Source organism: Quercus suber, unplaced genomic scaffold (assembly GCF_002906115.3).
Source record: "Quercus suber isolate HL8 unplaced genomic scaffold, Cork oak 2.0 scaffold_67, whole genome shotgun sequence".
NCBI classification, from domain to species: Eukaryota; Viridiplantae; Streptophyta; class Magnoliopsida; order Fagales; family Fagaceae; genus Quercus; species Quercus suber.
Window position 1 is genome coordinate 149,279 of NW_027069532.1, and position 13,880 is coordinate 163,158.

The window sequence follows — 13,880 nt, forward strand, 5'->3', positions numbered from 1 at the left end:
GCGAACCGAAGTTCACGGCGACCCACGAACCGAGCTCTAACGACCCATAAATCGAGCTTCACGGCGACCCACGAACCGAGGTTCACGACGACCCACGAACTGAGCTTCACGGTGACCCACGAACCGAGCTTCATGGCGACCCACGAACCGAGCTTCATGTCGACCCACGAACCAAGCTCCGACGACCCACGAACCGAGCTTCACGACGACCCAGATCGTGTCTCACCCGTCAATCCATAAACCAAGGTCTAGCGACCAACGAACTAAGGTCCGGCGACCCAGAACCAATGTCCGGTGACCCAGAACCAAGCTCCGACGACCCAGATCGTGTCTTCACCGGCCGATCCACGAACCAAGCACCACATGCACTGATCTATCTCTCTGTTGGTTTGTCTGTGTGGGTTTGTTTGTGCGTGGGTCTGTTTGTGCGTGGGTCTGTTTGTGTGCATCTGAGAAAAAGAAAATGTGTTTCTGTGGTAGTTGTGCATCGGAGAAGAGAGAGAATCTGGGGCGAATGAAAATTATTAAAATAATAAATACACGAGCTACAGTACCCGTGTATATTTACACGGGTACTGTAGCTCGTGGAAATATATACATGATTTTGCTCGTTTTTACACCCACTGATGTGGGTGTTTTTTTGCTCAAAATGTATAAAATTTACACTGTATATCTATTTTAGAAGACTAACTGGGCTGATGCAAATGCTCTAATATGGTAAAAATTTCGGTTCTATCAGAATATTAGGAACAATCATAATGCGATTGATCTGAATAGACCTAGTGAAAAGTTCATTTACACTTGATATGAAGAGAAGAAAAAGATGAAGAAAACATGAAAAGTTAAGGACATGCTATGATGCTGAAGAGCTAATTCACATCAGTCATTGGTGCTACCAACTTTCCTGAAACATAACCGAAATAAAATAGGTACGGCATTATGACAAACCTAATCAAGTCAACATATTGAACCAAAATGCTGATACTACTCATGATCTCAAGAAGTCAAAATTGATTACTAATCCGGTAAAAAAATTAGCATAATCTTACAATGAGTATAACCTCTAGTAAATAAGACCATACTTCTATCAGCTCTAATGATTCTAATGTACACCTGCAAAGAAATCATAGAGAGAGGTGGAAGAATGCCTCATGCCTGTCAATTATAACTTTGGTGATGCTGTCCTACACTGGCAAGTGATTTTACAACATACAATGACGATTCACTTGAAAAGGCTTGACAGTAGAGGTCGACTGCCTTTCTCCTTAACTAGTTCCTTATCATGTTTCTCCCTGACAACCTCTTGGTGTGAGAAATGTGACTCTTTCTTCTCTAACACCTTTCTATGCTTAAGCTTTGCCTCCCAACTGGAACTACACTTATCAACTACATTTTTCACATGCTTCTTAGTTACCTCATCTTGTGATAACCTACGCTTCACCTTCTCTAATGTCTTCAAATGCCTCTCATTATTCTTGTACTTATCATTCTCAACACCCTCTTGCATTTCCAAAGTAACCTGCTGCTCTTGTAGATGATAATTTTCCTTCTCCGACATTATGCCTTGCATCATCTTTGTTTCTTCCTGGGGTAACCAACACGTCTCAATTATTTTGTTGTGTTTATTAGCCATCTTATGGAAATTCACTTTCTCAACCACCCCTGAATTCATTGTAGCCCCCAACTGCTCAGGACGACTGAATTTCTCCACCAACTTCTGTTTCTTCACCACTGTTTGCTTTACTTCAGGATCAGATGTTGATAGGCCAAGTTTACAATTTCCATCCTTGAATGCAACCTTCACGAGATCTGAAAGCTCCAGATCACAATTCTCCTCAGAGATATCTGGCTGCACCTCAGTTCTCCCCTCCTTGACAACCTTCCTCTCTTCATTAACAACTTCACCACTCATAGTTTCCAAAATAATCTTGCCGAGAACAAATCTTGCCTCATGCAGATTTCCCTTCCCAAGCAAGTGGTAATCAATCTCAAAAAACTCTCTTCCATTATTGTAGGACTCAATATCATCCACGAGCACTTGGAAAATTTCCAAAACATCTTTCTCCACTTTGTTCGAAATAAATACCTAAAGAACCACTTTTTCATCAGATCAGGTGCATATATGAACTAAATTCAAGTAATATACATATGTTAACTACAAGAAACCATGGGAATAAGTAAATCATTGGACACCTATCCTCTCTAGCAGGAAATAGTGAGACATAACTAGGTAACATGCCTAACCAATCACAGTGCTGCAGCGGAAATCTCCAGTGTATTAATCATTAAAGATAAGGTCAAAATTTGTGCCAGATTAGGTTGAGGTTCATGGTCAAACTATGTTGTGAGCTTGCCCACTCAATTTGTATTTTAATAGTTTGAGCATGCCCATTCAATAATTTGTCTGAGCACTGTTCTTCACATAACATGATATCTGGGCATAGAGTTAAGGCATAAGGACTGCTAGCAACAGTTGTGAACATCAGTGCAAACCAGTCAAATAAGCCCCATATACACACAGGGCCTTTGGCTTTGTGTAGATGCACAGGTGGACCCTGCACATTACATCTGGCACATTTGAAACTATCAAGGTCAGGTTCAAATTTGAATTTGATTTAATTTTAACCTAATATATCAACCTACCTCAAGATGAGGTTTGTATGTTGATAATTCAGATAAGGTTGGGGTCATATTGGATTGGATTAGATTTCAAGAGTGAAAATCATGATTTGAGTCAGAATCATTATATAACAAAGACTAGATCACCCAGGTTGCAGCCCTATGTTGATTAAAATAACCACAAATGAGTGACGTAACATTTTGAACATTTATTCTTTGGTTAAATATGCTGTTGAGGTTATTAGCAATGTAGATTACAAAGAGAAAGGTACTTACAAAACCAGAGCATGGAGAAAATGGGTATCTGGACATTGATTTGAAAAGACTTTCTGTCTCAGCCAAAGTAGACATGGAATCTTGGACCAAAGATGCTAACAAAGTTACTTCTTTAGCAAGTTCTTCATCCGATTTAATGTTAGAGGACCCCAAGATCTCAGGTACAAAATCAACATGCATTTCAGCATGTTCTTTAGCAAATTTGACACCTTCCTCCCAGTTTCCATGGTACAGAGCAGAAGCAAATGCCCAAATCACAATAGCTTCTTGAGGGTTATTTACTAATGCCAAGTGAAAAGCCAACAGTCCAACCCTGTCCCACAAACAAAATATGACATCGAATTAAAACCATGATTGCAAAGATACAAAAACATATAAACCTCCAGCTATCTACAGTAAGGTGATAAATGAGCTTCTTATCATGCATCTATGATTGAAATGGGAAATAAAAACATTTGACAGGAAGCCAGAAACCATCTTGAAAAGATCTGCTTAGTGGACCTATCAGTTGCAGAGTCATTCACAAAGGTCGGATGTTTGCTATACATATGCTATACATATGAAGAGGCGAGACCTTTATTGGTAACATATGATTGCAGGACACAGGTTTCCAAAATGTTGAGGAAGTATCTGATGCCAAACTAATATAGCTTATAATGTCAGCTAAAGATTGTACTACAGGGTGGTACTGAAATCTCTACCAGAGCTTGATCAACTTCTTCACCATCACATATTACTTCCTTACCAGACCCAAACCCCCACACTTAAGGCCTCCATCAGTTCATTTCGCTTTGATGTTCCCACTAAGTGGGTTTGTAGAATCAATCAAATCACATTATTCGATGTATCATTAACTGTGCCTTTTTAAAGGTTGAACTGAAAACATATTTGAACACAATGATTCAAATTTCCTCAAATTAAAGAAAACTCAAGAAGTCTAGCAACTATGTCCACTAATCAAGTTTATGATGATCCTTTCATTATATATTATGTTTACACTTATAACAGAGGAAATAAATAATTGGCTTACCACAGGCTGCAGTCAGAAGGTCGATCACAAGTAACTAAATTATCCAAATGTGAGAAAAGCTTCTGTCCAAAAAAATGAAGAGAAAATATTAAGAAAGTAAGACCATGAAAAAACAGAAAAACAAAAACAAAATATGTGCTTGACACAGGATCAGTTCAATATATTTTGAGGCCTAAGACGATAATTTTAGTGTGGTTTTTAATATTTAATATCAATTAGATATTATTTATTCTATAATTTTTATAAGTAATGCAATCTTTATTGATATAAAAAATAGTCACCCCGTATACAAAGAGTATACAGCAGGGGACCATACAATCACTCATGCAAATTACATGAATCTAATAAATCAATAACAGAACATAAAGAATGACTATGTATGACTGACACCCAATCCAATAAGATTCTAAGGAAAAATAATATAAGGCCAGGCATAGTCCTCTCCGTGTCCTCAAAGCTCCTATTGTCCCTCTCCCTCTATATGCACCGCATCAAACAATATGGAGCAGCCATCCACAAAAGTCCATTCCAATAGCATCTAAAGCAACCTAGCCAAGAAGCTAATAAATCCACAAAAGTCTTCAGCATCACCCAATAAACTTCAAATAAAACCAAAACCATAGCCCATAAATCTGTCGCAACAGGGCAATGCAATAAAAGGTTATTAACTGATTCCCCATTGCATTCACACGAATAGCACCAATCCAAAAGCAACATTTTCTTTTTCCATAAATTGTGAATTGTCAAGATTTTCCCCAAAGTGGCAGTCCAGCTAAAGAATGCAACTCTAGATGGAATCTTTGATTTCCATATGCTCTTCCAAGGGAAAAGATTGGTCACCATTGCTAAGTAGAATCCTGTAATAACCCCTCACTGTGAGGCCCTTACTTATTCTATATTATATATTTTGTATATTTTTTTTGGTTTAAAAACCATTCTTCTTGTTCTTTGAGATGCAAAATTGCTATTAAGTTTTAGTATTTAGGTTTTATTAATATCTCTTTTACAAGTTGGTAGGAAAATAGATTATCAATGATTATTCGGCACATTCATAACAATTTTTATTGGTGAAACAGTTTAGGGTTTAGACTGAGTTAGATTTTTATTGGCTCAATATTTAGAGGGCCTTCTTCAAGGCGGAGAAAGAATGCAAAATCCACCTATATTTTCTTTCTTTGAAAAAAATAATAATAATCATTCTACAATTTTGGGCCTTTTTTTTTTGTAGAATTTTGGGGGTCTATTGTTTATATAACTGGAGGCCTTAGGACCCTTTATAAATTTTTTGGAGAGATGGGGCCTTAGGCCTAGAGCCAGCCTTGGCTTGACATATTATAAGCCACTTTAAGCTCAAACGTACTCTCAACAGATCATTTGCAAGCAGATGCAGTTACACTTATCAGAACAAACTATGTTCCTACAATGACCTTGTAACAGATTCTTTTTTCTTTTTCTTTTTCTTTTTTTGGTGATAAGCAAGTTTTGTAGCCGACCCCAAAGAATTCAGGACAAAGGCTTGGTTGTTGTTCTTTGATACCTAAGTAGCTTTTGTTACATATCTCTCTCTCTCTCTCTCTCTCTTTGTTAACAAAAGTTCCAAATTATTCCTACATCTCAGATAGGGATTTTCAATTACTTACAAAATTCTAGAATCAATACAAAAACTTAGAATGGAAGATCCTTTTATATTTCTTTACAAACATTGCTTTCCTCTTAACTCAATATTGTGCCTTCGGTAATCTCCCATCATATCCATTACTTCCTGTCTAACTTCATGACATTAAATAATTCCATGATTTAATCAAGTTCATTCCTACATTCCATACCATAGTTGCATGTTTATCACTAACTAAGTGTGCGTTTGGGAAGCAATGAAAATTATAAATTATTTCATCATTCAATTTATTTTTGCTACTATTTATGGGCTCCATTGCACTTTTTGGTACTATTCATGGGTCTCATTGTACTATTTCAGCTAACGTTTACCTTTATTTACAATACTTTCAGCAATAAATTTTTAGTTTCAGCAAAATAAACGATATCCAAACAGACCCTAATATTAAATAATGCATAGATTGCTTTATTACTTCCTTGTAAAGGTAATCTTACCATCAACATAATTGGACGCTTAGACGATTGCTTAGCCTCTTGAAGGTATGCTGCCTGTAATCCAAACATCATATCAGATATAATCTCTAAATGAAAACATTAAGATTTTGTGAGTCAGTTACTGGAAAATCACTTACATGAAATGGAAGAAGAATTTCAAGCAGATTAAATCTCTGAAGCAAGCAGAGAGAAGGTTTAGCGGCTCCATAAGAAAACATATAGTTCAACTCCATCATTATCCTTGACTGAATATATAAACAATGTTATTTTAGTAAGGAATAGGATGAAGAAGTTGATAACTTAAATTACATTTGCTTCGAAATCTAAAGAGCTAAAATAATAAAGTAGTCCTTATGAGAAACACCCACACACATGCACATATAAGTTATGTGAAACAGTGAATTTTAAAAAATAAGAACAATAAAAGGTGGTTAACAAGAAAGGGAGAAGGTACTAAGAAATGCCAAAAACACCCAATAATTTTTTAATAACATAATTCATTGGGGATAGTGTCATATATTTTGTTCATAGCCAGTCCCACACCCGGGAAAAGGCGGGTTGCAATAGATTGACAGCCAGCATAAATTTTAATCACTCTATTATGAATGGATCCATTAGGAATACTTTTTGGGGAGTCCCTTACTAGAATACATGTGGCTGACCCTAATCTGTTAAGAATTCATAGCCGACCCTCAAAAATTAGGGACTAAGGCTTTGTTGTTGTTGTTGTTGTTGTTGTATAATTCATTGAGGAAAGTGATGTCATTTAAATCCTTGGCAACTACCTTGCCTAAACTCTGAACAGATGAAGAAAGATCATGAATTGCAGTCTCAGTGTCCTTTGATAATGACAAGCCCAAACGCGCAGCAATTCTTAAGCCACGCAAAATTCTTGCTGCATGATGAATTGCATATAATTGGTCAGATTCATATAGTTTGATAACAGATTCAGCCAATGGCTCCAAATATCATGATGCTAAAAGAGTTTACAGAAAATTAATGAAATAAACATATACCACAATCCTCTCTGAATGACAATTGAGCAGGGATCAACGTTCGCAGCTGTCCAACAATATCAAAACTAAGTAATCTTCAAATGAAAAATTTTGAAATAAATTAATATAAACTGAAACTTGACTTGTATTAACAAAGCAAAAGAAGAGTCACCTTCAAGGAACTTAAGTCCACCATTCCATTAGCGTAATCATAGATTTTTTTGGCAAATGGGTCAAAGAATAAGCTGCTTCCACAATATCAAATTAAGATTTTAAGCCACATAGTAAATAAGCAACAAGGGCAAAAAAGCTTCAGAACCCAAAACCCACTCACATGGACTGTAAAGAACATTTTCTTTTTTTTGATAAGTTGACTGTATAGAACATTTTCCACCAAAGTAACTTTAAAAAGGGGTATAAATGCATATTACCAGCCTAAATTTTGGGGGTACTTGCAATGAGCACCCCAAATTTTAATTAGAGTAATTATGACAATTAGCATCCTGCCACCCAGGTCAAAAGTGAAAATAGAATTGGCAAAAAGACAGAAAAATCCCCACCTCCACTCCCAAGCTCAATGCCATTGCCTTCCCAAGCCTTCATTTCCACCACTGCCCCACTGATCCCCTCATCTCACCAATCATTAACCCTAACTCCAAATCTTCGCCATTTCCATCTTTACCAACAATAGTCCCTATTAAAAAAAATACAAATTCCCCAAAAGAAATAGGATTTTCTCCATCTGAACCTCTTAGAGGCCCAAAAGACATTGGCTTTAAAAACCCCAATCTTGTTGGTGAATTGAGAATAAGAGGAGGAATAGGAACAAGAAGAAGAAACCTCATCTTGATTCAGATTTGATAGTTGAAGCTCTGGAGACCCATTTGGAAACAAAGAAATTGAAGAAAGAAAAAGCCTGAAACCCTATTCTTGGATCTAAATAAAAACCCATAACCAATTCCAAAATTTAAAATTTGAACCCAACTTCTAAACCCTAAACTCAGAACAAGCCAAGAAGTACAATATCAAATCTATACATAATGGAAAAAGTTTGGCCCCAAATGCCTTAAGCTTCAACCCCCAATAGGAAGACAATGTATCCATGTCATATGCAATGCACATGACTCACTTTGTTGGTTGGATTACAAGGACACATGTCATCTTCATATTAAGGGTTGAAGCCTAAGGCTCCAAACATTTTTGGAGCCAAATTTGTGCATACATCAATCCAGGTGCCCAAACATTGTAACAATGCAGTCAAAATCTTTGACACCAACACTGGCAGTGGGTTTGTGTCAGCAACATAGGTGTTGGGCTTTGATTAATTTGGGTTGGGTTGATTGATTTGGAATGGTGGTGAGTCTTTGAGTCTTCAATTTGTTAAGCGTGGGCAAAGAAGTTGCATTTTAAGGGAGGCTATTATGGTGTCTGTGCATCGGGTTTAGTTTTGTTAGAAATATTGATTAAATGATTAAATTAACTATATCTTAATAGGTTAAACTTTTGGAACAATCGGTAATTTGACATGGTATTAGAGCATGAGATCATAAGTTCGATCCTTGTCTCCTCCACTATACCTCCCATTTAAAATCCACGTGTTGGTTCTCACCTATTAAAAAGTAGTTCCGGCTCACACGTGAGGGAGAGTGTTAAACTTATGTGGTTAAATAATTAAATTTACCATATCTCAATAGTTTAAGCTTTTGGGACAATCGGTAATTTAACAGGATTGGTCCTATGCTTGGTTGTGCTTGAGTTAAACACCTCATGCCCTTTGTATGGTTTAAGAGTTTTAAGAGTTGTGTCTGTGGTGGTTTTGAGTGGTGAGGTTGTGGATCTGTGCAATTCCAAGCTTCAAGTTGGATGTTGGTGAGGCTGTGATCAGTCAGCAACACAACACCAGAAACAAAAATCACCAACACAACACCAGAAACAAAAATTGACAAATACTGCATCAAAGATTGTTTTGGTTTAGAAAATATTTCAGTAGTGGTTGATACTAGTGTACCATTTTAGGATTACCAGTATGTAAATTATGATGAGCATGGAATCAAGTTTGGTTTGGTTGTGGGCTTTGTTTTGGTTGAGTTAAACGCATCACAACTGTTTTTTGCTTTAAGAGTCACGCTCGTGGTGGTTTTAAGTAGTTGGTTTGTGGATCTATGCAGTTCCAAGCTTCCAACTGGGTGTTCAGTCACCAACACAGCAACAAAAACCAAAGTTATCAAGACTATACCGAATGCCATTTTGGTTTGGTCAAGAAAATGAAATATTTTTGTACCGGTTGATACCAATGTACCGATTTAGGATTGTTGATATATATAATGGTGTGGCGCAGTCAGGTTTGGTTTGGTTGTGGGCATTTCTCTATTTGGGTTAAATGCACCATAATCATTATGTGGTTTAAGAGTCACGCTTGTGGTGGTTTTGAGCAACTGGGTTGTGGATCTATGCAGTTCCAAGCTTCCAACTGGGTGTTGGTGAGGCTATGTCCAGTCACCAACACAACAACAGAAACCAAAGCTATCAACACCGCACCGAAGGCTATTTAAGTTTTGGTCAAGAGAACAAAATATTTCGGTACCGATTGATTTTGATTTATTGTTTCAAGATTACTGCTATATGTACACACTCATACTAGTATATCTATATAAACGAAGAATAGTTAGGTTAATACATAAATTATAAATATAAACAAATTTAGGAAAATAATATAAATCTATATAATAATTACAAATATTCATTTTTGTGGTATGAGGGGCACTGATTTAAGTTCCCATCTCCATCAAACTTCAAAAGAATAAAGACAATGAAGTTTGGAAGTTGGAACCTATAGCTTCAAATTCCTCAAGATCTTGGACCAGTAACCATCTCCATCAAACTTAAAAATTCAATCAAATCTCACATTTCTCTCTGTCTCTTGGTTTGTTCAGTCTATTCTTTCTTTGGCTTTCCCTGTGTTAACTTCTTTTCTTTTTCAAATCTTTGCTTAACTGAACATCTATTTATTAGTAGATCAGGTTGTTGCATGTGTGCCAAGAGCTTTGTAACCCAATTGGCACTTTCTAATATTTCTAACGGAAATGTCTAGGGTTCAAATCGCTCCTCCCCCAACTATCAACTTATCAAAAAGGTTGTTGCATGTGTTAGTTCAGCTATTTTCAATTTTGTGCTAAGTTCTTCCCTCCCATGCTTGTTGTAAATGTTCTCCTCTCCACTGCAGATATGCACAAGTGTCATTACAACTGCCAGCACCTTGTAGTGCCAGTCCCTTGTTTTCAAAAATTATAGAAAAACTGACAATTTTGTATTGGACCAGATTATGTTTACGGGCCAAAACAGCCAAAATTGTCCAGTATAACAGCTGATACATTTTAGAGGAGGAATATGCACTGGTTCACTTGCCAGTACAAAAATGCTATGGTATTAAATAACTTTGACAGAAATGCTTAAGTTCTTTTCAGAAAGGGGGTCTGTAGTTAAGATCTTGTATAGGGATGATAGCAGGGCTTGCGTTTATTGTCAACATGCCAACCAACCTGATCACGGGTTTAAAGATATTATAAACCCTGTCAACCATGGACAAGCAGGTGTCAACTGATCCATTAAGATTAATTCAACGGTTATATCGGTTGAGCATGTGGGTTGTCTCATTGATGTTGACGATCTGGGTGGTGTCACACTGGGCAAGCAAGAAAGAAGATGGAGATCTCAAGATTCCTGTCAAAGCTCATGAAAAGATCAAGTCATAGAGGGGAGGGCAAGGAACTATGGGACCCTAAGTGGAGACAAGGAGATGAGTGGCAACACAACAGTGACCAGCGAATCAAGGTACTAGGCAAAGCACTCAGGCCAGGTTCAGTTTATCAGATTTACATATAGGAAACCTAATACTTGACCCAATCTGATCGTATTTCACTGGTGCCAATCTGCCGCCAATCAAACCAGCTTTTGAAGTCGGCTTTTTGGATCGGATGGCTCCATGTCAGATAGGTTTTGTTGGGTGCAGGTGTGGTTTATTGATCAGCCCTAATCTTGTACATCTAGACAAGCATGCATCTAGATAAGCATGGTGGAAATGGAGGTTTGTGGAGGTGATGACTAACACAAAATTTGCATCTTTTTGCCAAATTTGCCTTCATTTTTAGTTAACTTTGACACTGATTTGGAGGTGAAGTGCTGATTGAATCTTTTTAAAGTTTGAGGTACATATCCAATTACATAGTCTTGTGGAGGCAATGACTAACACAACATTTGCATCTTTTTGCCAAATTTGCCTTCATATTTAGTTAACTTTGACACTGATTTGGAGGTGAAGTGCTGATTGAATCTTTTTAAAGTTTGAGGTACATATCCAATTACATAGTTTAGTGTGGTAATATCCATTTAACCCAAGGTAAAATAATTTTATTACTTTATTAAAAAAAAAAACGTACCTGTTAATAGTGAAGTCTCGACACATGGAGTTTCTCCAGCGGATGAAGTCTTTTTCATTACAGTCTTTTGGCATTTGCAAGGAAAGAAATTTTTCTTTTTCTTCATCATGTTTTGCCACTGTATCAAAACTGGATACCTGTTTCAAAAGAATCACCCAAAATAAACAACGAAATTAAGATCAAATAAAAGCAGTAAATGAATATATGCACCAGTAAATTATATATCAGAGAGTCATATAGAACAATATTATATCTCAGCACACACACACACACACACACACACACACATATATATATATCTTACTTAGTTACTAAATGCACCAACCAACCTCAATTACAGTCCCTTTAATGTGCACCATGCATATAGGAAACCGTTGTCCAACAATATAAGATCGATGAAACTGCTTCTTGATCTGTAATAAGATTTACAAAACCACCAGAAACCTTTGCAGGTCATCACACATGCACATCATTGTTACTATAGTAACCACAGGAAGAACCAAATTAGTGTCATAAAACCTGCTTAAGTTTAGCTGTGGTGATCACGTCAAAATCTTTTGGTGTTCTATTTAGGAGTAAATCTCTCACACATCCTCCCACTAGATAGGTTTCAAACCCTGCATGTCGTAAGGAAACTATCTAGTTAAAGAGTAAAGACATTCATACACAACGAGACAAATATGGTAGAAGCAGCATGCTATATAACATTGGAGTGGAATTGACCAAACTAACACCAACAAAAAGGCCAGCACACTGTCAAGGTCAATGAATACAATAACTACTCTTCCTTTGAATAGTATAAATGTTCTTTCAAAAACACGCTTAGTCCAAAAATCCACTTTGCTCAGCAACTATCCTTTTAAGCATTGCATTTTTCCTGTCTATAGGCCGCATGTCAAGCATCAATGCATCACTAACATTTAGATATTCATTCATTCGCCAATGAAGCCAACACAAATGCTAAAATCTAATACAGAATCGAAACAATATTCAAAACTTATGGTAAAAAGGCAGTACCTAAAAATGGAAGTATGAATTATGAAATAAAAAGTTACCTTTATTCTTAAGAATGTTCAACACATTCCAAGTGGGTAGTGAAATCATCGAATTGGTTATTCCCAATATCTTCGAATTTACCTTTCTCCATTTCGACATATCAACATAGCCTAATTCGTCATTGAAACCAAGCATTACTAAAACATCACAAGCTGCGTATCTGAGTAATAACAAAGTAGAATATGAAAAACAATGCTAGCACTAAAATGCATGCCATGTCAAGCTCTATAAATGGAATTACAATATGAACCTTGTTGAGCCTCTAAATGAGAAGCGATTTCTGGGTAGAGTGGAGCTTCCAATCCCTCTTTAGCCAACGTGTGGTCGAATCTCTGCAGGTGAAACATCAATCAAAATGAAAGAAATAATTGCTGTACAAGTGTTCGACGAAATGCCTATAAGAAACCAACGCATAAGATAGAAGCAGAGTGAGATAGAGAGACCCTTACGTTAATTAGAACTTTGAGGCGAGATAACAGGCCACTGTTGGCCTTGCCTTTGACGTTGCTTCTCATGGATAGAGTAATAGCCATGGGAATATGAGAATCATGGCGCGCTATGGGCTACTGCTTATGTTTGATTGCGGGACATTCTATTCTAATTTTTATTCCTAAACACTAGTAAAAACTCAGCTGAAGGGCGGGGCAGCGGGAATGCTTCCTTTCAGACCTAAGTGCTACACAACCCGTTGGCTGTGGACATTGACATTCAAAACCTCATCTCCCACTCTCAATTTCCATTTTAAAATAATAATAAAAATAATAATAATTTCTTTCTTTTCTATTTTTGTGCCTAACTATGTTTTGGTTAGATTTTATAAACGAATTAAGTTTATCTTTTTATAAAATAAATATATCATTCTTTTTATTGTATACATCACAAAAAAAAAAAAAAAAAAAAAAACACAATAAAATCGGTATTTTACCCACAATTTTTTTATGAGATGTATTTTATCCACATTACATTAATGAATGTGATAATTAAATCTAATGGATATTTTCTTATATTCCATTCATTCCTACTAGTGGGTGCAGAAAGTGACACTTGTCAATGGATTTGATCCTATTGAGTTTGAAGGAAATCCATCTATTGTTGATCAAGAACATACAAATTGTTGATTGATCTCATAAGGTTAAATCAACAGTTGGATTAGTCGATTCTGTATAGTGTCTCATAGATGATGTTGATGTGGTGTGACATGGAGGCCGACGAGTATGTGAGCTAATGGGGACTGAAAATTTTGTCTAATTTGATTGGGATCTAAAAATCTTTAACAAAGCTTGTGTATATCAAGTCAGATCATAATGCATAAGAGGGGAGGATAAGGGACGACAATAGTCATAATAAGGACTATGAGAG

The 13,880-nt window shown here is 36.5% G+C and overlaps 1 protein-coding gene across 3 annotated transcripts; it reads right to left on the reverse strand.

Moving 5' to 3' along the window:
• Positions 1 to 991: 991 nt before the first annotated feature.
• LOC112016148 (uncharacterized) lies at positions 992 to 13,267 on the reverse strand. 3 transcript variants are annotated; one of them, XM_065772962.1, is made up of 14 exons: positions 12,971 to 13,267; positions 12,772 to 12,853; positions 12,521 to 12,631; positions 11,985 to 12,082; positions 11,795 to 11,878; positions 11,466 to 11,602; positions 7,202 to 7,274; positions 7,051 to 7,096; positions 6,820 to 6,929; positions 6,172 to 6,279; positions 6,035 to 6,088; positions 3,926 to 3,984; positions 2,896 to 3,208; positions 992 to 2,086 (listed from the first exon to the last, which is right to left on the reverse strand). In XM_065772962.1, exons 1-14 carry the CDS (start codon positions 13,052 to 13,054, stop codon positions 1,223 to 1,225), a joined length of 2,223 nt encoding a protein of 740 aa, XP_065629034.1. In that variant the 5' UTR covers positions 13,055 to 13,267; the 3' UTR covers positions 992 to 1,222. The 3 variants fall into 3 exon arrangements, with proteins under 3 accessions (XP_065629034.1, XP_023904428.1, XP_065629035.1); XM_024048660.2 differs by having other exon boundaries at positions 3,926 to 3,987; XM_065772963.1 differs by lacking the exon at positions 12,971 to 13,267 and having other exon boundaries at positions 3,926 to 3,987; positions 12,521 to 12,681.
• Positions 13,268 to 13,880: the final 613 nt, after the last annotated feature.